Source organism: Rutilus rutilus (genome assembly GCF_951802725.1).
Source record: "Rutilus rutilus genome assembly, chromosome: 3".
NCBI classification, from domain to species: domain Eukaryota; kingdom Metazoa; phylum Chordata; class Actinopteri; order Cypriniformes; family Leuciscidae; genus Rutilus; species Rutilus rutilus.
Genome location: NC_140211.1, coordinates 34,402,684 through 34,426,434, shown reverse-complemented (window position 1 = coordinate 34,426,434; position 23,751 = coordinate 34,402,684). Strand labels below are relative to the sequence as shown.

General features: G+C 40.5%; 2 protein-coding genes across 2 annotated transcripts; both read right to left on the bottom strand.

The window, feature by feature from the left end:
* Positions 1-2,982: 2,982 nt before the first annotated feature.
* Positions 2,983-9,328, bottom strand: slc25a44b (solute carrier family 25 member 44b). The gene is made up of 4 exons (XM_084403933.1): positions 9,141-9,328; positions 5,468-6,137; positions 4,621-4,748; positions 2,983-4,392 (listed from the first exon to the last, which is right to left on the bottom strand). Exons 2-4 carry the CDS (start codon positions 6,096-6,098, stop codon positions 4,201-4,203), a joined length of 951 nt encoding a protein of 316 aa, XP_084260059.1. The 5' UTR covers positions 6,099-6,137; positions 9,141-9,328; the 3' UTR covers positions 2,983-4,200.
* Positions 9,329-9,747: 419 nt separating this feature from the next.
* Positions 9,748-14,862, bottom strand: oaz2b (ornithine decarboxylase antizyme 2b). The gene is given in 6 exon segments (XM_084403935.1): positions 9,748-10,878; positions 11,080-11,165; positions 12,310-12,482; positions 12,921-12,998; positions 13,000-13,072; positions 14,724-14,862. Coding segments are annotated over 6 exon segments (675 nt in total). The 5' UTR covers positions 14,858-14,862; the 3' UTR covers positions 9,748-10,747.
* Between the last annotated feature and the right edge of the window lie 8,889 nt (positions 14,863-23,751).

Here is a 23,751-nt window from a genome sequence, read left to right as displayed (position 1 = left end):
TCACAAATCACCAATCGACATTCACTAATGGAGAACATCCATCAACGTCCAGCTTAGCAAAAGAGACATGGCCTAGTGTGACAACACCCTGTCCACTGATGTCATAGATATAGAGACCCCCAGACTCATTAGGGCATCTATTATGCTCAGTCATTTTTCACTCAGAAACGTACCTAATGGAAGTCACTCCCAGCGGGACGGTGTGCGTCAATGCCCTGGGCGTCTGACTATGAAGAGCAGTACATCAAACTCCAGTCCATCTGATCTTTGCTTGATCATTTATCTATGTTGACTAATCAGTGATTGAGTCTTTAGACCTCAGCTCGCAAGCTTCCCATCTCCCATGCTTATCATTGAATGTTTCTCTCAGCAGTATTCTTTCATTAAGATTGATTTGGTAACACTTTACAATAAGGTTTAATTTAGTATGCCCCTATTTCGCTTTTTTGGATATTACACATTGTGAGGAGCGTCTGGAAGGGAAATTCAGATTAGGAAATGGCCATTTAGTTTCTGACACACGCTGTTAGCGGTGGACGAATCACAACAGACTTGGACATCTGACCAATGAGAGCAGAAAGGAGGGGTTTAGCGAGACCGAACCATTTCAGACATTGTGATAAAAGAGGTGATCCTGAAATGTACTGTATATTATGAGAAAATTATTATTTTACCATGGATGCATGTAAACCTATTGTAGGAGACCTCCAAAACAAAAACAGAAACCTTTAAAATAGCATAATAAAATCATTTATAAATAAGTTTTTTTTTAATAAATGTTAATATTGCATTATTATAAATAATAAATATTTTATAGACAAACTAACAATTAGGCTACCATCGCACACCAGTTAATATATATGTTTTGGTACTTTTTGCAAGTATTGATAGTGTGCGGGATTTCCTTTTGTTTTTTATAGAACAAGTATTAACAAGTAAAAAAAAAATGATAATGTCTTTTCATAAATTTTGTTTTATGTGAAAGGACAGTAATGCTCTTTTCAGCGGCCCATAGTCTTTGCGGCCGCAAGATAGTGGTTTTGGCCGCATTGATGAAGTCTGTGCCATTGTGTTCTGGCTGAGACATTGATCATTGGCAGCACTTTCCTGGCCTGAGGGTGGAGGCCCTATCACAGCACTAGTTAATCACAGCTGCATGTTGCACCACAATCACAAAATATTGCAGCTAGCTGATTATAGGCCATTGTTCTATTATGATTTAATTACGTGCGTTCAAATCTTGGGTAGCGTGAATTATGTAAGTAAAGAAATCAATGCCATATGCTGTGTGTTTTATATTCTCTTTGCATAAAACTGTCCCAGTTTTATTTGGATTGTTTTATGATTTTCCTCAGTATGGTAGTCTGTATAAAAAGCAGTCTGGTATGTTTCACAGTCATCTCAACTGAGCAAATAAACCTTTTGAGGTTGAGCCTAAACTGAAGGTTGCTCTTTTATTTAGAAAGTTGCTTCACACTGAAGCAGAATCATCAAAACTTTCCAACTGACAGAAAAAGAATAATGAGATCTTGCAAACTTGGGATTTGAAATGTGTAATTATTAGGGGTGTAATGATACACGTATTCGTGTTGAACCCTTCGGTACGAGGCTTTCGGTTCGGTATGCAGTACAACCTTCAAAGATTACCCCCATTTTTAAAACTAAAAGTTTCAAGATGTAGGAAAACTCACACTTATTTAAAAATAAAATGTATTTTAATAAATATATATTTTTAAAAATCAAGGACATTTCTCTGCCATTTCTTCCTTTTTGCTGTATCGAAAACGTACCGAACCGTGACACCACGGTGTCGTATCGAACCGAACCGTGAATTTTGTGAACCGTTACACCCCTAGTAATTATCATTCCTTCCCCACCCCTAAAGTTGAAGCACAACGAACCATCATATGAATGCAGCTGCAGGGAAACATACCTCAGGCTTTAGAGAAGCACTGCCCTGGCACTAATCATTAAATCAGAGCAGAAAGAAACTCTACTGCCCAAAGACAAACACACTGTAGGGGGCAGCGCACTTGCCCTGAAATTGAACTAATGAATATACTCGTTCCAAACGGTCAAATCTTTTTGTCAGTTGGTTTGGTCTTCTGTTGCAGTGTTGAAGAGATAACAACCAAGAGCACTGCATGCCATTGCTTGTGTATTTATAGCTATATTTATGTTGTTGTATGATCTCTGCAAAAAAAAAAAAAAAAAAAAAAACATTGCAGACATTGTCTCCCTAACCGCTTGAAATTAGTGGAAAATTATTGAATGAAAAATCGATATATTTGAAGCGTGAGGCAGAGCTGAACTGTTTTGGTAAACAATGAAAACAAATACATTGCAGTGAGAAAAAAAAAGAAATTACGTTAATTTTCCAGGTCTAGAAATCATACTATTAAAATTAGGCTTTCTCATGCTATTCAAGATGAGATATGAGTTGTTTAGAAGGTGAATAAAAAAATGATATTTTTTATCATTTTAAATAATTTAAGTCATCTTGAGGCCACCTGATTGAGAAGTATTTGCTATATGTACTTAATATACTTTTTACAGATCAACAGCTATGCACATGCATCAAATAGTGTTTCAGAAATTTACTCCAATACCTGTTGACATTGTGAATAATATTACATCATATTTGACATTTTATTTAAAAATAAAAATAAAAAAGATTCTTCTGATTTTATCCCAGACTTTGTAAGTTCTGAATTATTTTCTCAGGTTGTTACTGTATTGATATTTTTATCAATACAATCAACTATTCATTTGTTGAAGCTCACAAAAATAAACACAGATTCCCCTATACAAGTTTAAATTATTCAAAGCTAATATTGATTTGCTGTCTGCCCCGTGGTAGCTGAAATGATGTTAAAATTAAACTGCAAGTAAAAACGCCTCAGAAGAGCAGCAGTTGCTAAATATATAATTAGTATGATTGGGATGACTTTATCAGGCATGTCAATAAAACTAGAGCAGAGCATCTGCTAATTCTTTATAAGTGACTGCTCCCTGGTGGTGACAAGTAGAAACACACGGAATAGTCCATGATAGTTAAACGCTGTCCAACAGAATACAGTGCAACATTTAAAGGCAAATAATTATGTGGAGGTCCCACAGCTGCTTTGCAGACAGCATATATGAGATATGGTTTAAAAAAAATCTTAATAGCCCCACAATTCACTCCAATTGCATCATATGTTCTATTAAAGTGATAGTTCACCCAAACATTGTCATCATCCCCCCCTCGATTAACAATAAAATAGTAGCAGAAATGGCTTACAAGCAAGATTTGCAGTGAATAATGACTTTAATTTCAGTCAATTCCTTAAACCAATCTATTGTATGCACAAGTATATGGATATTTTGATGCAATATTATGATGCTAATTTGTCCATTTAGAGCTTGACAGCCCCTAATTCCCATTCCCTTTTATTGCATAAAAGAGAGCAACTCAAACATTTAGCTAAAATTGCCTCATGAGTCCCAATGAAGAAAGAAAAAGAACGTGACAGTAAGTACATTTTCATATTTGGGAGACTCTCAAAACTTTAAAATAATACTCAAGGGCACATGGACAGATATATAACTTGATGTATTTATAATCAGTTTGGGGTTTTCATTATCTTCAGCAAAGGTTATCAAGAGATTTGAATATTCACTCAGCTTTGGCAACTTAAAACATCCCAACAGCCCACAAAAACAGTGAAAAGCATAGACAGAGGTAAAACATGGTACACATGAGAAGATCTAGTTACAACTGTACTACTATGGATAAAATGCCATTTTGGGGACAGTCGAATGGAGTGAGTTCTCTAAATAAAATATCTTAATAGAAATATTGTTTATATCTTTCTGAAATTCAACGCCTGAAGACATTTAAAATACTTTAACTAAAACATGAAATCTGTTTGATCACATACTTTTTAAAAGCTCATTCAAGAAAAACTTTTGTGCCTCTTACACCGATTAAAAACCTGAGCAGCATTTTTTCTTATTGACAGTAACAAAGAGCTCAAAAGCTGCAGTTACTATTAGCTAAAAAATTAAATAAAAATCACCATAATCAACCAAAAGGAACCAGCAGTGTCACACTGAAGCATCACAAGGCAGGAGATTTAAAAGGCAAAAATGAACAATAAGGTGGAGTGGAAGAGTATTAGGGTAGATGACAGACACTGTAAAGTTTCTTTTTCTTTTTCACCAGTGTCGGGAGTCAACCAGCTCTGGTCGTAAGCTGAGCTTTTTTAGAGTTTCATAACCAACCACCATGACTATTGCTGTGGGCGTTGAAGATATGATGCGAGCAGAGAGGCCTTTGGTCATCCCCCAGAATCCTTCCTCTCTGATCAGCTGGTTAAAAGTCTCAGTGACTGATGTCCTGCCCTCCACCTGCACAAGCAAACAGTCAGATAGTCAGGTATTACATCCAGGAACAATTTGTCAAAAAATGCTGAATGAGAATCGTAGAAAGTGCACAAAAAACAGAACAATAACCGTATAATTTTATAATGCCAAGTCAGTCTTATTGTGTTGGTTATCCGTGTTTTGTAAACACACTTGGTCACGCGTGCCCGCTATACATATCTGTTGTCTGATACTGTGTGCAAAGGAAATGACCTGAACCCGGGCCCTGATGACGTCCATGGGGTTGGTGACAGTAGAGGCGGTGGCGGCCGCCAGAGGTCCAGCCATTGCCTGCAGCACTAGATGAGGGCAGTTACTGGGAGCCATCTTAGACAACTGTTCTGTGGAGACAATAAGAGCAAATTAAATCTCAACTACTGCAACTGACACTATATGGCTCTCTTAATGAGTCAGATGAATTTCGTGTCTATGTAACTTTGAACCGTATTGTATTCTTACAATCAAAACATAAGCATTCAAAGCACATAAAAGTGGCATTGGCACTCAAAAACATACATACATTGAGCAAATTAATTTAGATGGTACACAACCAAAGGTTTGGGTCGGGTAAGATTTTTTTATGTTTTTGAAAGAAGTCTCTTGTGCTCTTCAAGGCTGCATTTAATTGATCAAAAATACAGTAAAGACAGTAGCATAGTGAAATGATTACAATTTACAAAAAAACATAAAAAATTATAATACATGTAATGTATCCTTTTGATAGCAAAACTGAATTTTCAGCACCATGATCCTTCAGAAATCATTCTAATGCTGATCATTCAATAATGCCGAATGGCTGCAAGGGAAAAATTTCTTATTATCAAAGTTGAAAAAAAATTGTGCTGCTTAATTTTTTTTCAGGTGTCTTTGATTAATAGAAAGCTCAAAAGAAAAGCATTTATTTAAAATAAACAATTTTGTAACCTATGTCTTTACTCTGTCACTTTTGAACAACTACATGCGTCTTTGCTGGATAAAAGTATTAAACTTACTGACCCTGAACTTTTGAATGGTAGTGTATATTGACCCTTAAGGTCATTACAACGGTTACATTTCGTACCTGCATAAAAGTGGTAAAACGGCCACCAAACAGCACTATTGGGGATGTATGTGAGGAGAGATGCCACATATCCTCGGTAGAACCCACGAATGCCATCTGCAGCAAATATCTGCCCGATAATCCATCTCGTCTGGCCGAAAAATACAGAGTGCTTTGCTTCAAATCCTGTTTCGGGTTTCATTTTAAAGCGGGTCAGATGCTCCCCTTGGCCCTGCATCATGAGGTGCTGTGATATGACATCTATGGGAACAGTAATGCTCTGGGCCACCAGTGACGCTGAGCCTCCCGCCACTAATGACTTTAGCGTATTGTCCTTGGAATAGTTGGAAACATATTTCCTTACCAGTTCGTAAGTGGTTATGTACGCCTGTCCTGATATGAGTGTGAACGTGGTCACCATGAAGCCCCTGTAAAGTCCTCTCAGACCTTCAGCTCTTAGAATCTTACAGAAGGCATCGTAGGTCCCAGTGTAGAGAGATTTCCCCTTCTGAACCTGCAGCCTGGTGCGGATCAGCGTGGCCGGGTAGACCGTGGCACGGATGGCCATGGTCATGAATACTCCAAAGGAGTAGAACTTGCGTTTGTCCAAGTCCTCCCATTCTATGATCTGAATGTTGCGCTTCTGCTGCATGTTTCCTGCCTGCAGCGCCCAACATCAGTCCCAGGCCACCTGGGATATAACGGGATGAATAAACATCTTCAAGGGATAAACTTGAAAGGGGGGGGGGGCAATGAAAGTGAATGGTGACTGAGGCCTAACATCTCTGTTTCTGTTTCACACAACAACCACGCACAAAAAATAAATAATTACAGGTTTGGAACAACATGACATGGAAGTTTGTTTTCTTGCCATGGAATAAAAATAAATAAAAAAGTTTTTTTAAATTTCAAATTTAAGTAAAACTTTATAACTCCCAATTCTAACATTTATTTCTCACAGCTGTGAATTTACAGAGGGGAGAACAAGTATTTGATACACTGCCGATTTTGCAGGTTTTCCCACTTACAAAGCATGTAGAAGTCTGTAATTTTTATCATAGGTACCCTTCACGTGTGAGTGACGGAATCTAAAACAAAAATCCAGAAAATCACATTGTATGATTTTTAAGTAATTAATTTGCATTTTATTGCATGACATAAGTATTTGATACATCAGAAAAGCAGAACTTGATATTTGGTACAGAAACCTTTGTTTGCAATTACAGAGATCATACGTTTCCTGTAGTTCTTGACCAGGTTTGCACACACTGCAGCAGGGATTTTGGCCCACTCCTCCATACAGACCTTCTCCAGATCCTTCAGGTTTCGGGGCTGTCGCTGGGCAATACGGACTTTCAGCTCCCTCCAAAGATTTTCTATTGGGTTCAGGTCTGGAGACTGGCTAGGCCACTCCAGGACCTTGAGATGATTCTTACGGAGCCACTCCTTAGTTGCCCTGGCTGTGTGTTTCAGGTCGTTGTCATGCTGGAAGACGCAGCCACGACCCATCTTCAATGCTCTAACTGAGGGAAGGAGGTTGTTGGCCAAGATCTCGCGATACATGGCCCCATCCATCCTCCCCTCAGTACGGTGCAGTTGTCCTGTCCCCTTTGCAGAAAAGCATCCCCAAAGAATGATGTTTCCACCTCCATGCTTCATGGTTGGGATGGTGTTCTTGGGGTTGTACTCATCCTTCTTCTTCCTCCAAACACGGCGAGTGGAGTTTAGACCAAAAATCTCTATTTTTGTCTCATCAGACCACATGACCTTCTCCCATTCCTCCTCTGGATCATCCAGATGGTCATTGGCAAACTTCAGACAAGCTCTCTTCAGGTCATTGACCAGGTCCTGCCGTGTAGTTCTGGGCTGATCCCTCACCTTCCTCATGATCATTGATGCCCCACAAGGTGAGATCTTGTATGGTGCCCCAGACCGAGGGAGATTGACCGTCATCTTGAACTTCTTCCATTTTCGAATAATTGCGCCAACAGTTGCTGCCTTCTCACCAAGCTGCTTGCTTATTGTCCTGTAGCCCATCCCAGCCTTGTCAAGGTCTACAATTTTATCCCTGATGTCCTTACACAGCTCTCTGGTCTTGGCCATTGTGGAGAGGTTGGAGTCTGTTTGATTCAGTGTGTGGACAGGTGTCTTTTATACAGGTAACGAGTTCAAACAGGTGCAGTAATACAGGTAATGAGTGGAGAACAGGAGGGCTTCTTAAAGAAAAACTAACAGGTCTGTGAGAGCCTGAATTCTTACTGGTTGGTAGGTGATCAAATACTTATGTCATGTAATAAAATGCTAATTAATTACTTAAAAATCATACAATGTGATTTTCTGGATTTTTATTTTAGATTCCGTCACTCTTGAAGAGTACCTATGATAAAAATTACAGACTTCTACATGCTTTGTAAGTGGGAAAACCTGCAAAATCGGCAGTGTATCAAATTCTTGTTCTCCCCACTGTATATTTCACATCTATGATTCACATCAGAATCGGAACATATCAACTTGCAATTGCAAGTTGTAAAGTCTTTATTGTGATATATAAACTCGCAAATGTGAGAAAAAGTCAGAATTGTGAGACAAAAAGTCACAATTACCTTTATTATCTTTATTACTATTATTTTTATTCCCTGGAGGAAACAAGTTTCCATAAGATGAGGGTATGTAAATGATGACCGAATATTCATTTTTGAGGGAACAATCCTTTTAAATTTTAATAATTAAAGGGATAGTTCACCCAAAAATGAAAATTGGCATCATTTACTCACCCTCATATTGTTCCAAACTAGTTTCTTTCTTCCGTTGAAGACAAAAGAAGATATTTTAAAGAATGATGGTAACCAGACAGTAGTAGCCATTGACTTCCATAGTGGGTTTTTTACCTACTATGGAAGTCAGTGGGTGCCGTCAACTGTTTGGTTACCAGCATTCTTTAAAATGTCCTTTTTTGTGTTCAACAGAAGAAAGAAACTCGTACAGGTTTGGAACAACTTCCAAAGTGAGTGAGTAAATGATGACAAGATTTTTTTTTCGGTTGAACTATCCCTTTAAGAACGTCAAAAATGTGATGAGAATCTACTCATACAAATGCAAGGAACTTCTAAATCTGTCTCTATACCAAAGCTGTATGATCTGAGAAAAAAAAAAAAAAAAAAAAAGGAAAATAAAAATACTGAGACATTTCTCAAAATATATTATTTTATGTTCAACAGAAGAAAGAAAGTGGAACAACATGAGAGTAAGCAAATTATGACTGAACTTTCATTTGAACTGTCCCTTTAAGGTTATTGTTTCTGATAGAAGCTGTAATAGTTTGCTCTAATAGTACTTAAAAACATCCAATAAGTACATTGGTTCTTTACAAAGTCACACTGCTAGTGTTCAATAGCTTTCAGTCTACATTCCTGAGCTAACCGCTGCTAGTTTTCTGTAACTCATACCTGTGCTGGTGTTAACCATAGACTGTAACACAATATTTGTAACATAATACTGCTCTCTGCTGTTACGCTCAGATAATCATTGTCAGGGTCGACGATTCAGATAGGTCAGCCGTTTTAATAACGCTTTAATAGCATATGTATTGGCTAGTTAGCACAAATCTCATGTGGCTCAATAGACTGCCGGGTTCAGCTTTATTATCTATGAGCTCAGCTCGGTTAAACGTCAACAACACCAGTGAACGTCTTACCGTGCAGCAGAGATGATTCAGTCATATAGCATATTTAGATTAACATTGGTGTATATGTTCAGCACAGGACAGTAGCAGACAGACAGGCGCTCACTGGACAGTGAATAATGGTAGGTAGATAGATCGGTAGTGAATGATGGTGATGACGGCATGACGCTGTCTGCGTCACTCCACTGAACTGACCAATCAGTGCGCTGTGGTCTGACTTTTCATTAAAGGTTAAAGTGCATCGACCGGGGTGTTGGAAAAACCAGACATAATAAATATTTATACATTTTATGTTTATGAGAAAACCCGCAAGTGTCATGATTCACACGTTATTGATTTTTTATCAATCAAGGAGGCCTGTTATTATTATTATTATTTGTATGAATATAAAGCACACCGGCTAACTGAATATAGGGGAGAGTGTGAGTGTGTATGTTGCAACCCACATCTACCTTCCATAAAACCATTGTGTTCCTACAAATGACCTTGATCAATGTCAGATTTTAGTCACTTAGTAAAAGCTAAGCCAGGCAGTCAATTTAATTCATATTTGGTGAAATGACCTCCAGGAAATAACACAAGTAGGCCTATATTATATTTGGTTTCTTGTTCTTTATTTCGCAACTATATTTTGCTCATGCAGATAACAAGAAATTAACAATAACATCTGTGGACAAGATTTCTTTATTGTTTTATTGTTTTTCAGTGAAAATTAATAATATCCATCCCCCATCCCCTAGTTTTATTTTATCTACTAGTATTGTTTTATAATAATTTTGAATCCCCAGTTTTCTTACCTTGTGAACATGGTACTTTTGGTGGAGAAATGAAAAAGAAATGAAAAACCTTCCTTTATTTCTTCATGATTTTGTGAGATTTTTAAGTTTTAAAACCTATGCTCGCCTCTGTGATAAAATATTTGCTATTGTTGTTTGCCTCTTTTACATCTTTGTTAAACTCTATTCCATTGTATTTCTTGCTCATTTAATTTTTTTAAGTATGCCTTACAAAGTTGATATATTCCCTGTCTTGTGTAGTAAATGTACAAAATCTGTAAAAAAAAAAAAAAAAAAAAAAACCCTGACACATTACCAATTGATATCTTTGTGAGGAGTAAATCATGCTTAATTAAAATTTCAGTATGTTCAATTATTTAAACTTTTTTTTTATTTGTAGTTCTACTGAGAGACTGTCAATGACTGATTCATAAAGTGCAAAACAAGTTCACATTACAGCATGCAGGTGCAGGTGTTGCCATAATTCATTTTACATAATATAAAGTGGCCACAGAGTACATAAAAAGTACATTGCTGTTAAGTTTGAATATCACAGGCATGTTATTTGAGTTATTTTGAGTCATTTTCACATACAACAATCCAGTTATTGCTGTTTTGATACCTTGAACACATAATTTAAATGTTCAGTATGCAATGGTGTGTTTCTTGAGGCAAACAAATTAGCCTATACTTTGAATTATTATACTTTGATTTTTTCAGTTACTGATTTGCTGTACCATCAATGCCCCTCTACAATGTTAGTTTTTCACAATAACATTAATATTGTTGGTTTTATATTTAGTCCAGTTAGCAACAGTCTATAGAATATCTGTGTATGTTTAGTTATTCTTCAGATGAGTGAGTTTGTTGAATATCGTAGACCATAAGACGCAAATCTCCTGCAATAGATGTTATAAGATGATCTGGTTTTACAAGCTCAAAGCCAAGGTAGCAGAATGTTCTGGTAAGGAGCACTGTGAAAGAGACAAGAAGAAATGGCAACTTCGTTAAAAAAGCATCAGAGTTTATGGGGTATAAAATTTATCATGATAATGTCTTAAAAGGCAGCTGACAAGTAATAATGGAGTAATGTATTGTGATTCTTTCTATAACTCAGACCCAACCCAAAAGTCTTACCATTTCCAGCTAATCAAATCCACTCATCCAGAACTTACATTTATCTGGCCTGTTCTTCGTGAACCACACAAATACATGATTGATCTTCAATTTCTCCTCTGCAAACTCCAAAACAGCAGTGAGCCTTCAGGAGTTAAGAGAAAAAAGAAAACATACTTTCAAAAGTCCCTTTTAAGAAAAATCCATTCACTCTGTGGCCATATTTGTAACGCCTCTGGGCTATTTCGGACATGCAAGACCAACTCCTATCTACTTGAATGGGGAAGTACAAAAAAAGCTTGCTGATATTTCAAATCAGCAATAAAATCTGACATGAACTATACCCTAAATGTTGTTTCATATGCATAAATATATTTTAGGTTGGTCCAGCCCAGGACACTGACTTACACTGTCCTCCCAGTATACTGTACCAGGGCTATTATCATTAACTAAAAAAACTGTTTTTGTAATTGAAATAAAGCTAAAATATATCAAATATAAATATTAGGTGAAAAACTTAACCTAAACGAAAAAACTATATTAATCTATAAACATTGGTGTAACTGTTTTAAAATGTGGGTGTGTGTGTGTGTGTGGGGGGGGGGGGTGTTGCTAATACAAGGCTATATCAGAAATGTACAATGACAAATGCACCAAAAAAAACATTACAATGTCCAGAAATCAATTTCAATAGTACACTGAGTTTAATTTATCAACATAGTCTCTTCATTCTACATCTGCTATATTTAGTCCGAAGAGTCTTTAGTCAATGAATTAATACATAGCCTGCATGTGATGTTCATGTGTCCTAATGGTCTGGTGCTAGAATTTTTAAAACCAAAGATGTTCATCAGTGATTCAAGACACATTTTGTTTTGTGATTTCTACGCAACAGCGTTAAGCAAAAAATTAAAGCGCTCATTTTTGTGAATGAGCCACCGCCACTTATAACAGAGACAACAAGCACTCGGCACAAAAAAAAAAAAAAAAAAAAAAACACATTCCAGCGCCTAAAATAATAATTTTATAGTCAATTGGAGATGTTTACTTTGTATTAGTTATATGCGTGCCACGAAATGTTTCAAAAAGTGGTGGGGACAATATCGACCCTGGCAAAAAGTGGTGGCGACATGTCCCACCTGTAAATTATGGCTATGTTTATAAATAATTTAAAAATAACACTGCAGTATATAGCCGCATATTGCATAACAGCAGTGTATTCAGTAGGCTAAATGTACCAAAATGTATAATCAGGGAAATGTTCAACAAGAAAAATACTAATCACGTACCCTTCTTTGGTGCCTTTGAGAAGTTCTCCATTTGGTAAACCAACAAAGAGGCTACGGCCAGAGAGGACAGTCTGCATGCTCCAGGACAACTGCTCACTTAGCTGATACTGAAATAGCAGAATGGATGGTTCGCTGTTCAGCGAGATCGCCTGTTTCACAGTTAACTTCCCATCCTGCATGAAATAATGAAAGAAAGAAAAAATGTATAAAAAAAAAATAAAAAAAGGATCACATTATTTTACATTCATCTGTGCATTCCCATCAGCCCAATTTCATCACTCACATTCCTCTTAAACCACAAACAGAAGTAGCTGTTTAGAGTTTAAAATCAGCATGAAAGTTGCCATCTTAGTCTATTTTGACGTATATTGGAGTGAAACGGCGATAAAAAAAATTAATAAAAAAAATGTAGGGCAGGACTTGACATTGTCCATCAGGAATCAGTTGGATCATTGTTGCTTGCTGTTGCTGTGACCCCATGTGAGTGACAACTTGTCCGTGTAAGCATTACATTTATTAGTGCTAAATAGACTGTCTCAGTTAAGTTAATATTTACTTATATGTGGCTTTTGTAAATAAGCATCACCATTGTGAGGTGGTGACATCATCACCTTGTAATGGAGCACATCTTGAGTCAGATCCCGGCTCATGTCTTGACCAGCTGTGTTCATCTGTGGGTGAGGGACATCAGGAGCACCACTGAGGCTGTGGAGCCTGCCGCCTGACCCAGCGGAGGACACAAGCTGAATCCAGAAGCACAGCTCTGCAAAGACACAAGAGAGGAATTTGAACTTTGAGTTTATTGTCCAAATAATTCATGTTGAACGAACAAGACACACAATTATGGCCACTTCCATTTGGCTGCATATGGGATATATAGCCAGCAGCCATATCACCATGTAGCCCATGACTGGTTGCCCACTGAATCTAAGCAGGGTTGAGCCTGGTCAGTACCTGGATGGGAGACCTCCTGGGAAAACCAGGTTGCTGCTGGAAGAGGTGTTAGTGAGGCCAGTAGGGGGTGCTCACCCTGTGGTCTGTGTGGGTCCTAACTCCCCAGTATAATGATGGGGACACTATACTGTCAAAGAGCACCGTCCTTCGGATGAGACATTAAACCGAGGTCCTGACTCTCTGTGGTCATTAAAAATCCCAGGATGTCCTTCAAAAAAGAGTAGGGGTGTAACCCCGGCATCCTGGCCAAATTTGCCCATTGGCCTCTATCCATCATGGCCTCCTAATCATCCCCATATACTGATTGGCTTCATCACCCTGTCTCCTCTCCACCAGTAAGCTGGTGTGTGGTGGGCATTCTGGCGCAGTATGGCTGCTGTCGCATCATCCAGGTGGATGCTGCACATTGGTGGTGGTTGAGGAGATTCCCCCTTCCATGCAAAGTGCTTTGAGTACCCAGAAAAGCGCTATATAAATATAACAAATTATTATTATTATTGTTATATTTGATTGCTTATAGTCTTCATGAATGGTGTTCAACACTGCATGATTACAATGTAGATTTAATTACACATTTACAGATCTATTTGTTTATGCTATTTCCATCGCTAGGCCTATATCAATTTTTTTTTTTTTCTTGAATAATAGGCAATTTTCTATCCCTTAACCCTAAACCTCACACAAGCATGTGCATTTTAGATGTTTCCTAACATGTAGCCTACATTTGGTCTTAATGACTTTACTGTGTTTTTTATTCTATCATTATTATTATTATCATTATTATTATTATTAAATGGCCCCGCTGTGAGCTCGAGCATTGCGTCACGTCCCGCTGGAGGTCGCGCGCGCAGTTCTCTTGACACCGAAGAAACACGCAGTGTTGGATGGATCACACTCACAATATTTAACCAAGGTTTTACAGGTTCTACAACCCTGCAATAAACTTAGAGATCAGATCAGACACCATAATGATAGAGAAATAACACAGGACAAATGTGTGCGGTCCATAGGGTGAACTACTGATGATGTAAGAACATGATGTACACCGTCACGACTCTAAATAACACACGAGTCTGAAATAGTTCCTCAGCAATAGCGAGGAAACTCAAGAGACTGTTAATGAGATATGAATCATGTGTATATTAATTCATATTTACACAAAGTTGCAATATATGCTTTTTCTTCATAAGTGTTGTACGAGTTAGTCCAGCAGTTCATTATTTCCTTTAGTTTTATTTGCCAATACGTCACAGTGCAATATTAATAATAAAACAGAACGGTTTGCCTTATTAAGAGACAATTGAGACTAGCCTACGTGAAGTTGGACCTAGCTCTGACGGTTTCTATGAACGCCAAACCATTTCGTGAATGTAGCCAGGATGCTCTAAACATCAGTCTCTGAGCTGATGCTCTTGTACACTGACTGACCTAAACAAAAACAACACACGGCTATTACTTACCTTGCTTGCGTGTTGATCATTGCGTCTCGTAAGTTGTGTAGAGCGAGCGCACTTGTTCGAGTCACGGGTTTAACAGACGTGATGCTGCGTCCTTCCTCCCGCGCGCTCTCAATGATCGAGTGCTTCATCATCATTTCAGGAGGTTGCAGGCTACAGCTGCTTTTGCCCCAATGAATGCTCAAGTTCATTTTATGATGGGAGGAGAACTGTGATTCCCCCTCCCCCCTTCTTATCCCAACCACAAAACATCTACAAATTACTAAATTAAATAATGAAGAAAATATTAATTGTTTTGTAGACAGACCTTGTGTGTTTAACTTCAGTGTTACATTTTACACCACCATGTATTAAACGTTTACAAAAGAATCAATTAAACTAAAAACAATAATCCCTCCCCACACACAAAAAAAAAAGTTATGAATAAGTCCAATTTATAAAATGCAATTTGATCAAAATGTTCCATTCATGGGGAAGGACATGGAAAAAAACGGAAAGCCATTCAGTTTCAATAGCTTGTTTTGTCATAACATCACCACTTGATGGAGCAATAATCCTGATATAGGCTAACTCAATCCTTTCTCTAAATGACTACAAACACAGCCAAAATAAAATATCTTGCACATTATTTTCCATTTCGTTTTCTGTTTTTATCTCGGGTTCCCCTCGAGAAGATAACTCTACGAAGATTTCAGATGACCTAACACCTGTGAAGAGATGACTACAACTCCTGCGAGGACTTCAGATGACGCAACTCTGAATCAACTGCCAAATTTTCTAAACATTGTAATTATTACGATCACAACTTGTAATAATTCGAACCGCACAAGGATGAAAGCAGACGGGATCCAAACCGCAGCAAGATGAGTTTTAATTGGGTAATCCAAAAACGAAGTCAAGACAGGCAGGGTTCAATATCCAGGAAATCAATACAAAACAATAAACAGGCAAGGCAGGAAAACACGAGAACAGAAACGGTGTGACATACAACATTGATCCACAAAGAACACAAGACAAACAGGGCATTAAATACATGCATGACGAGGGGAAAACGAGAGACAGCTGGTGATTACAATTACTAACACCTGAGTGTAATACACAGACAGGAATTGTGGGAATTGAAGTTCATGTGCATGACACCGTGGGGAAAAGGAGGACATCTAGTGGATACACGGGGAAACACAACCAGACACTGTGACATTACCCCCTTTCAACGGAGTGGCTCCCAGACACTACAAGACAGGACAAGGAACAAAACAAAAGCTCAGGAGGGAGTTGGCCCGGTGGAGGACCAGGGGGAGGGATGGAGGGCCAGGTCCGTGCGGGGAAACAGAAACAGGAGGTAACAGACTCAAAGGGGGCCAGGGTGACACAGACAGTACATCGGGGGAACAGGGCGGAGCAAACAGTCCATCCGGTGGCCGGGGTGAAACAAACAGTACATCGGGCGGCCGGGGCGAAGCGAACAGTCCATCCAGCGACCAGGGGGAAGCACCCAGTCCATCCGGTGGCCGGGGCGAAGCCAACAGACCATCGGGCGGCCGGGGCGAAGCCAACAGTCCATCCAGCGACCAGGGGGAAGCACCCAGTCCATCCGGCGGCCGGGGCGAAGCCAACAGACCATCGGGCGGCCGGGGCGAAGCGAACAGTCCATCCAGCGACCAGGGGGAAGCACCCAGTCCATCCGGCGGCCGGGGCGAAGCAAACAGTTCATCCGGCGGCCGGGGCGGAGACCCTCCCTCGGGCGGCCAGGGCGGAGACCTTCCCTCGGGCGGCCAGGGCGGAGACCTTGCCTCGGGCGGCCAGGGCGGAGACCTTGCCTCGGGCGGCCAGGGCGGAGACCTTGCCTCGGGCGGCCACGTCGGTGAAGACCCCTCGGGCGGCCACGGCGGTGAAGACCCCTCGGGCGGCAGAGCAGACACCACCAGCCGGTGGTGTCAGGAGCAGACACCACCGGCTCAGGAACAGATACCACCGGCTCAGACACCACCGGTTCAGGAACAGATACCACCGGCTGAGGCACTGGAACTGGCACCACCGGCTCAGGCACTGGAACTGGAACCACCGGCTCAGGAACAGACACCACCGGCTCAGGAACAGATACCACCGGCTCAGACACCACCGGTTCAGGAACAGATACCACCGGCTGAGGCACTGGAACTGGCACCACCGGCTGAGGCACTGGAACTGGAACTGGCACCACCGGCTCAGGAACAGACACCACCGGCTCAGGAAGAGACACCACCGGCTCAGACACCACTGGTTCAGGAACAGATATCAGCGGACCAGGAACAGACACCACCGGCCCAAGTGTGTGCGTAGCCCACACACACACCACATGGCTGTGGCCATAATGGCCAGTGTCGCGGTCATTGAGGGCTCAGGAACAGACACCACCAACTCAGGAACAGACACAGGCTCGACGGCGGCCATCTTTTCAGGGGACACAGGCTCGGCAGACGTGACGTGAACAGGCTCGGCGGCGGCCTTCTTGTCCGAAGACACAGGCTCGGCAGGCGTGACGTGAACAGGCTCGGCGGCGGCCATCTTGTCCGAAGACACAGGCTCGGCAGACGTGACGTGAACAGGCTCGGCGGCGGCCATCTTGTCCGAAGACACAGGCTCGGCAGGCGTGGGTGGAGCCGGCAGGGCTAGCAGCGTGGGCGGGGCCGGCAGGACGAGCAGCTCGGGGACGGCCTCTGGGACGACGGCGGGCTGCTCGGGGACGGCCTCCGGGTCATTGGGGAGGCCGGAGGTCTTCCTCCTCCTCCGCCGTCTTCGATGGTGAAGTGCAGGTTCAGGTCTGGACGGAATTAATGGCGGATGGAGCTCTGGGCTGGGCAGTGGCGATGCATTCTCTGGGCAGGGCAGCGGCAATGCATTCTCTGGGCTGGGCAGCGGCGATGCATTCTCTGGGCTGGGCAGCGGCGATGCATTCTCTGGGCTGGGCAGCGGCGATGCATCCTCTGGGCTGGGCAGCGGCGATGCATCCTCTGGGCTGGGCATGACAGCCAGCTGCACGTGCACGGGCTTCGGAACCTTGGCTGGTTGCACGGGCTTTAGGAACACGGACACTGTCTCGGGATCGAGGTCGGGACCGGGAAACTTCCTCCTCCTCTGCCGTCTCTGATGGCGAGTGGACGACTCTTGACTGGGTGGAGCCCGTGGCGGAGGAATTTCGGCATCGAAAGGTGGCCAGACCGAGTGATGGGACTGGACCTCCTCCCGACCCTCCCCGCCCCCTCTACAACCTCCCCGAGTTCCACGGAACTTGGCCAAGCGGGTCCCCTTGAAGGACTCTTCATGGCGGGGGGCGTGGTCCGACACAAAACTCTCTGTGGGCTGGAGCTCAGGGGGTTTGACGATGAACCTTTCGTCTGTTTTCCGAGCCCACAGAGCAAAACACTCAAAAATGTTCATCCTGGGTTGGGACTCACTGAAAGACGGTTCTGGTGGTGGTTGTCTCCGCTCACCTCTTGCAGTGGGGAAATAGCGACGGGAACTCATACTGCTTGGATCTTCCCTTTTGGTGGATCAATCTGTCACGAACCGCACAAGGATGAAACCAGACGGGATCCAAAATGCAGCAAGATGAGTTTTAATTGGGTAATCCAAAAACGAAGTCAAGACAGGCAGGGTTCAATATCCAGGAAATCAATACAAAACAATAAACAGGCAAGGCAGGAAAACACGAGAACAGAAACGGTGTGACATACAACATTGATCCACAAAGAACACAAGACAAACAGGGCATTAAATACATGCATGACGAGGGGAAACCGAGAGACAGCTGGTGATTACAATTACTAACACCTGAGTGTAATACACAGACAGGAATTGTGGGAATTGAAGTTCATGTGCATGACACCGTGGGGAAAAGGAGGACATCTAGTGGATACACGGGGAAACACAACCAGACACTGTGACATCAAATGCACGGATACTCTTCCGTCTGTTCTCCAAAATGTAATCAAATGTATATTTCTGCAAGCATGTTTAAACTGTTTAACTGTGTCTAAGGCAGGCAAAGGCATTGGTTTTCAAGACGAGTTCCCACGCCACTGCGCATTGTGTGCAATAGGCCTAGCTGCCTACACACAAACTACCGCAGGATGGCGGGTGTTAATTTCATAAACTGTGAACAATGGTAGCTTATTGTATAAATTAAGGTATATGTCCACAAAACTGCTAATGTTATACTTTGTAGTAGTGCTATCGTGGCGTAATAATCTGTTTGGTTGTAAAATATTACCTGAATGAAATGAAATCGAAAGTATCGTCCTGTGGAATCATTCATTCACAGACAGCATACGAAGATGTTCAACTAATAAAGATCTTCATCGCTGGCAAACAATATGATGCATTTTCAGATTTGTTTTCACTTGACTGTAGGACCACGGCCACTTCATCCAACGCCCTTGATGTTCTTCCTGTTACGACTCCCGAGTGTGAACCGCTTCAGACGATTCAGTGCGTGAAGGAAACTGAACAAATCATTCAAACACATTTGCGAACCAATTTAGACATATCTGCCAACTTGTTTGATCAAGACTTTGAACAGAATCGACTCAAAAGAGTGATTCATTTGTGAATGGAGCATCGTTCATCCCAGCTAACACAGTTACGTTGTGAAGACGTAACTGGACCAGACCATATTCGTTGTAGCGACGTTCCACATAACGTTCCAGCGACGTAACTTTGTGATTCCCATAATCGTCGTGGCGACGTTATGTGGTACGTCCCAAGAACGTGATGAGGACGTCTTAATGACCAAACTGGCATGTTGCGAGGACGTAACATCAAAGGACCATATTAGTCGTTGCGACGTGCCACATAACGTTCCAGCAACGTAACTTTGTGATTCCTGTATTCGTCGTGGCGACGTTATAGTGGTACGTCGCTGGAACGTGGCAGGTACTTCCTAACGACCAAAATACTACGTCCGCGTTTATTTTTAGTATACTTCTCACCTTTAGTTCTGGGAAAGATGTGCTTGATCCATAACTTTGAAATCCACATAGAACTGATAAACTCAAACATTTCATTCTCTGCTGTAAAACCTTATACATTCTAATAGGGAATTGTGTATTGTTTTCTGTTAATACATTTAGGGATCAATACAGTTATGTAATGGAAACCAATACAAACTTCTTTTAAATTCTAAATAGAAAATGGCCCAAAACCACATTAATTTATTAATCAGCATTTATTCAGTGTTTCTTTGTACAAACTAAGCCAATACATTCTGAACATTAACGATTTTTTAACCATGTTAACAAGTAATGAGTACAGAAATGTAACATCAATTAATTAATCAAAAAACATAATCAATGAATAATGTTACCAACTATTAAAACCAGTATTCTTTTTACTTAAAAAAAGTGTTTGATATTCTTATTGATACTACTCTCTATAATTTGGCGGATAAACAATAAAGACCTTAAAAAAAGAAATGAAAAGATTCAGCATTTTCTTTATTATTAATTTTATTTGCAGAAATAGGTTCAATTGTTTCCTCTAGTGTCCTATGAGGCACCTGCTACAAATGTCTGGTGGTGATGTGCTTCATTGCTTCACTACCAGCTAAACCTGAACAATGCGACAATTACCAAAGATTCTATAGTCCTTGAGCTTCTCTGAAGCTAACAAATAAAATAAACATATAATAAATAAAAATATCGTTCATAAAGAGTAAAGATATGTAAAAGGAACAATATAGATTTCATTACATATGTAATGAATTACATATGTCCCAGAAAAAAGATAGGCCTACATTGCGCTTAATAAACCACGCATTTAACAACATATTGCATTAAAATAAAGTAACGAGAGGAACGTCGTACAGTTTTTTAATTAGAAATGTGCTCGAGTTAAAGTAAAAGATTTAAATCTACTCTTAAAAGTACAATCTTTCCACACAAAAAAAAAAAAAACTCAAGTAAATGTAACGAAGTAAATGTACTTCGTTACTACCCACCTTTCTGTTGTCATTTAAGGAGGTAAGTGTCATGTTTGCTTTCACAATATTCCTAAATTAAATTCTAGCTAATTTTCCATTTCCAATTTTCCAAATGGAAGTCCTGTGAACAGCAAATATCCTGGCTGAGGTGTTTTGTTGTTTGGAGATGCGTGGGGGTCAATGAGAGGTGTTTGTCTTCTTCGCTGGATATTTGTTGAGTAGGATTAGTTTCTCTCAAAAAAGGCACGCTAAATCAAATAACCACATTAATTTGGTGATTATTTTACATATATCAGAATAAGAACACAACCCTGTCTAATATTTCAAAATGATATGACCTCACAAAATGACTCAATACAATAACATGATCCTGCTGTTAGAAAAAGGATTTTGGCAGCGCAGACTGGCCTCCCTCATTTTGCCTCATTAGATAAAGAGGCATGGAGTGGAGGCTGGTCATTTGCACGGCTCAGTCTAAGGGGAGGGTTGTCTAATCTTCTTCAGTACAAACATGACTCTGGAAGGTTGTGGAATGCCTCTGCTGTGGGGGCAGTGGAGGGTCAGGCTGAGGCCAAGGCAGGTGGTATACATCAGCCAACGGATGACATCGCCTACCCCCACCACCCTCTAAACACTGGGAAATACTGCCAGCTGAGGAAGAGGAGATGTAGGACAGGATTGAGGGTATATATCTATATGTTAGATTTGTTTGAAAAGGACAAGTTAAACAAAACTTTTGATGAGTCCGAAATTAGCGCGCCCGTGTCAGAAGCACTGTCCTTTCCATTTTACTGCATAAACATGTTATGTAAACACAAATGTGGCATTGGAGAGATCGTAATCTAAAAACAGATATTTTCAAAGAGTCAAACTGAACTGCAGTCATTGCGAAGGTAGTTTTCAACAAGCCACTAATGTAAAAAATAAAATCAAAAGAAATTCAAATAAAGGTAACATATCCCACAATATGTTCTTAATAAAATAAACATCTTGCGTTGAGAAATTTTTATTTATTTATTTATTTATGTTCTAATAGGATTAAAATGAATAATAATAGGCTACAGCAGAATAGCTGTTTTGTTTCCATTTACTTTCTGGTTGACACTGCTTGACCAAAGCAATGGTTTGTTTTTATCTCATGAGTTCACTGGCTTTGAGTCTGCCAGAAACTAATCATCTAATAACATCCACTTACATACGCTGATTTTTTTTTTACTTTTAAGCACATTTATTAATTACATATTGCTTGATGAGATAAGGAAAAACTCCAAGTAAAAATAAATAAATTATTATTATAATTATTAAGCTATAATAAATAGTTGCAAGCAGCAATTAAGAGGCCAAGCATCACAGAGGCAGAATGAGGAGCTAAAAATCAAGACATCAGACCAACTGCAAAAATGAGAAGACATTCATAGGAGACTGTTTTAAGTAAAATGGTTTAAAGCCCATAAATACAATCACTTGTATTGTGACATAATTGCTTATTACTTTTGACCTTGATCTGGACCTTGATCTTTTTAAAGATTTTTGACATTTGGTCAAACTGTTAAGAAGTTATAAGCAAAAATGTCAATTTTCCATATCTCCTGACCTAGTACTAGGTGGATGGTTTGAAGAATTGACTTGAATTAAAAAAAAAAAATTATTGTCGGCATAGTCTGAGGATGATCTGATTAAATGTTTGTGAGAATTGAAGCAATGGTCTAGGTCTAGGAGTTAAAAGTAGGTTTTTAACAAAAATCAAATTGGCAGACAGGAAGTGGCAAAATTGGTATCTATGGGTGCTTCTCATTTCTTATTTGTGCATCCTCGTTGTTTCCTTTCCTCGCTTCCTTTCCTCGCGTCTAAGCTCCACCCCCTTTAGGATGCCAGGGAAGGCTGCAAGGAAAGAAAATGGGCACTTCTCAATATCCCTCCTCGTCTCCTCTCTCCTCCGTCCTCCATCCTATGACCCGGAAACCGATCGAGCACAGCCATCTTGAAGGACATCTCAATTCTCTAATTGCACCGCGAGGAGGCGAGGATCGAGGAGGCTTCCTTGCTGCGTTCCAGTCCACTTTTAGACACGCACTTGCGAACTTCCCTAAGCACTTCCCCTTGGGGGAATCCCTGCCGCCATTTTGAAGTGCGTTCCACTTCGTGAAGTGGACGAGGGAAGTTTATATGGACAGACCCTCGTTCCCTCGATTTTGACCGAGGGAGCGAGTCTGCTTCAAATGTACACTTCAGGCACCTATATGTCCCACAATGCAGTACGATTGTGACGTCACCACATATCTCATCTAATCACCACCACAACAGACAACTCTATGATATATTAATTATATATATTTTTTGTTTAAAACAACCCAAACACACATAAACATTTGGATGCTGCATTAAACAAATTCTTAAAGGAAATTTCTTTTTAAATAATAAATCAACTCCACAGCTGATTCCAAGTGATCAAGGGCTTAGGACGTTCCAGTTCAGCCCATTGCAGTTTCCGCCAGTAGTGGGCACTCGCAATGACGTACATCCGAGTGAACGAGACGGAGGGAAGTTTGCGAGTGAAGGGCATGACAGTTTTGGACTGGAACGCAGCCCCTGAGGAGTTATGAGCGAGGATACACAGGTGTATCCTATGCGGAAGAGTTTTATCGACTAAAACGTGACGCACGTATAAATTCTCCTCCCCCTTCACATTGGTCACAATAATTTTGATTTATACTTTACCTTTGCAGTTTATATAAATCACACAATTCAACAGGGTATCTTGCTTTATTAATATTTATTACGAATTTCTTAAATAAACAAACTTCAACAACATAAGGGCAGATCCTTTGAGCGCTGCTGACAACGTGGTGAAGTGACGCTCGAGTGATGTATAAAAAAAAGCTTTCATTCGATCCCTCCGTCCTCGCGTCTTCTCCTTGCAGCCTTTCCTCGCATCCTACAGGGGGTGGAGCTGAGACGCGAGGAAAGGAAGCGAGGAAAGGAAACGAGGATGCACAAATAAGAACTGAGAAGCACCCATCGAGGACGGAGGAATTGAAGGAAAGCTTATTTGTATATTGGCATATTCTTGAT

Bases quoted from the DNA above. Each gene is read 5' to 3' on its own strand.
- slc25a44b (XM_084403933.1), bottom strand. From the start codon at position 6,098: ATGCAGCAGAAGCGCAACATTCAGATCATAGAATGGGAGGACTTGGAC. The intron at 4,749-5,467 runs GTACGAAATGTA...TTGTCTCCACAG, and splicing joins GTTTTACCACTTTTATGCAG to AACAGTTGTCTAAGATGGCT. The intron at 4,393-4,620 runs GTCATTTCCTTT...TTGCTTGTGCAG, and splicing joins TCATCAGGGCCCGGGTTCAG to GTGGAGGGCAGGACATCAGT.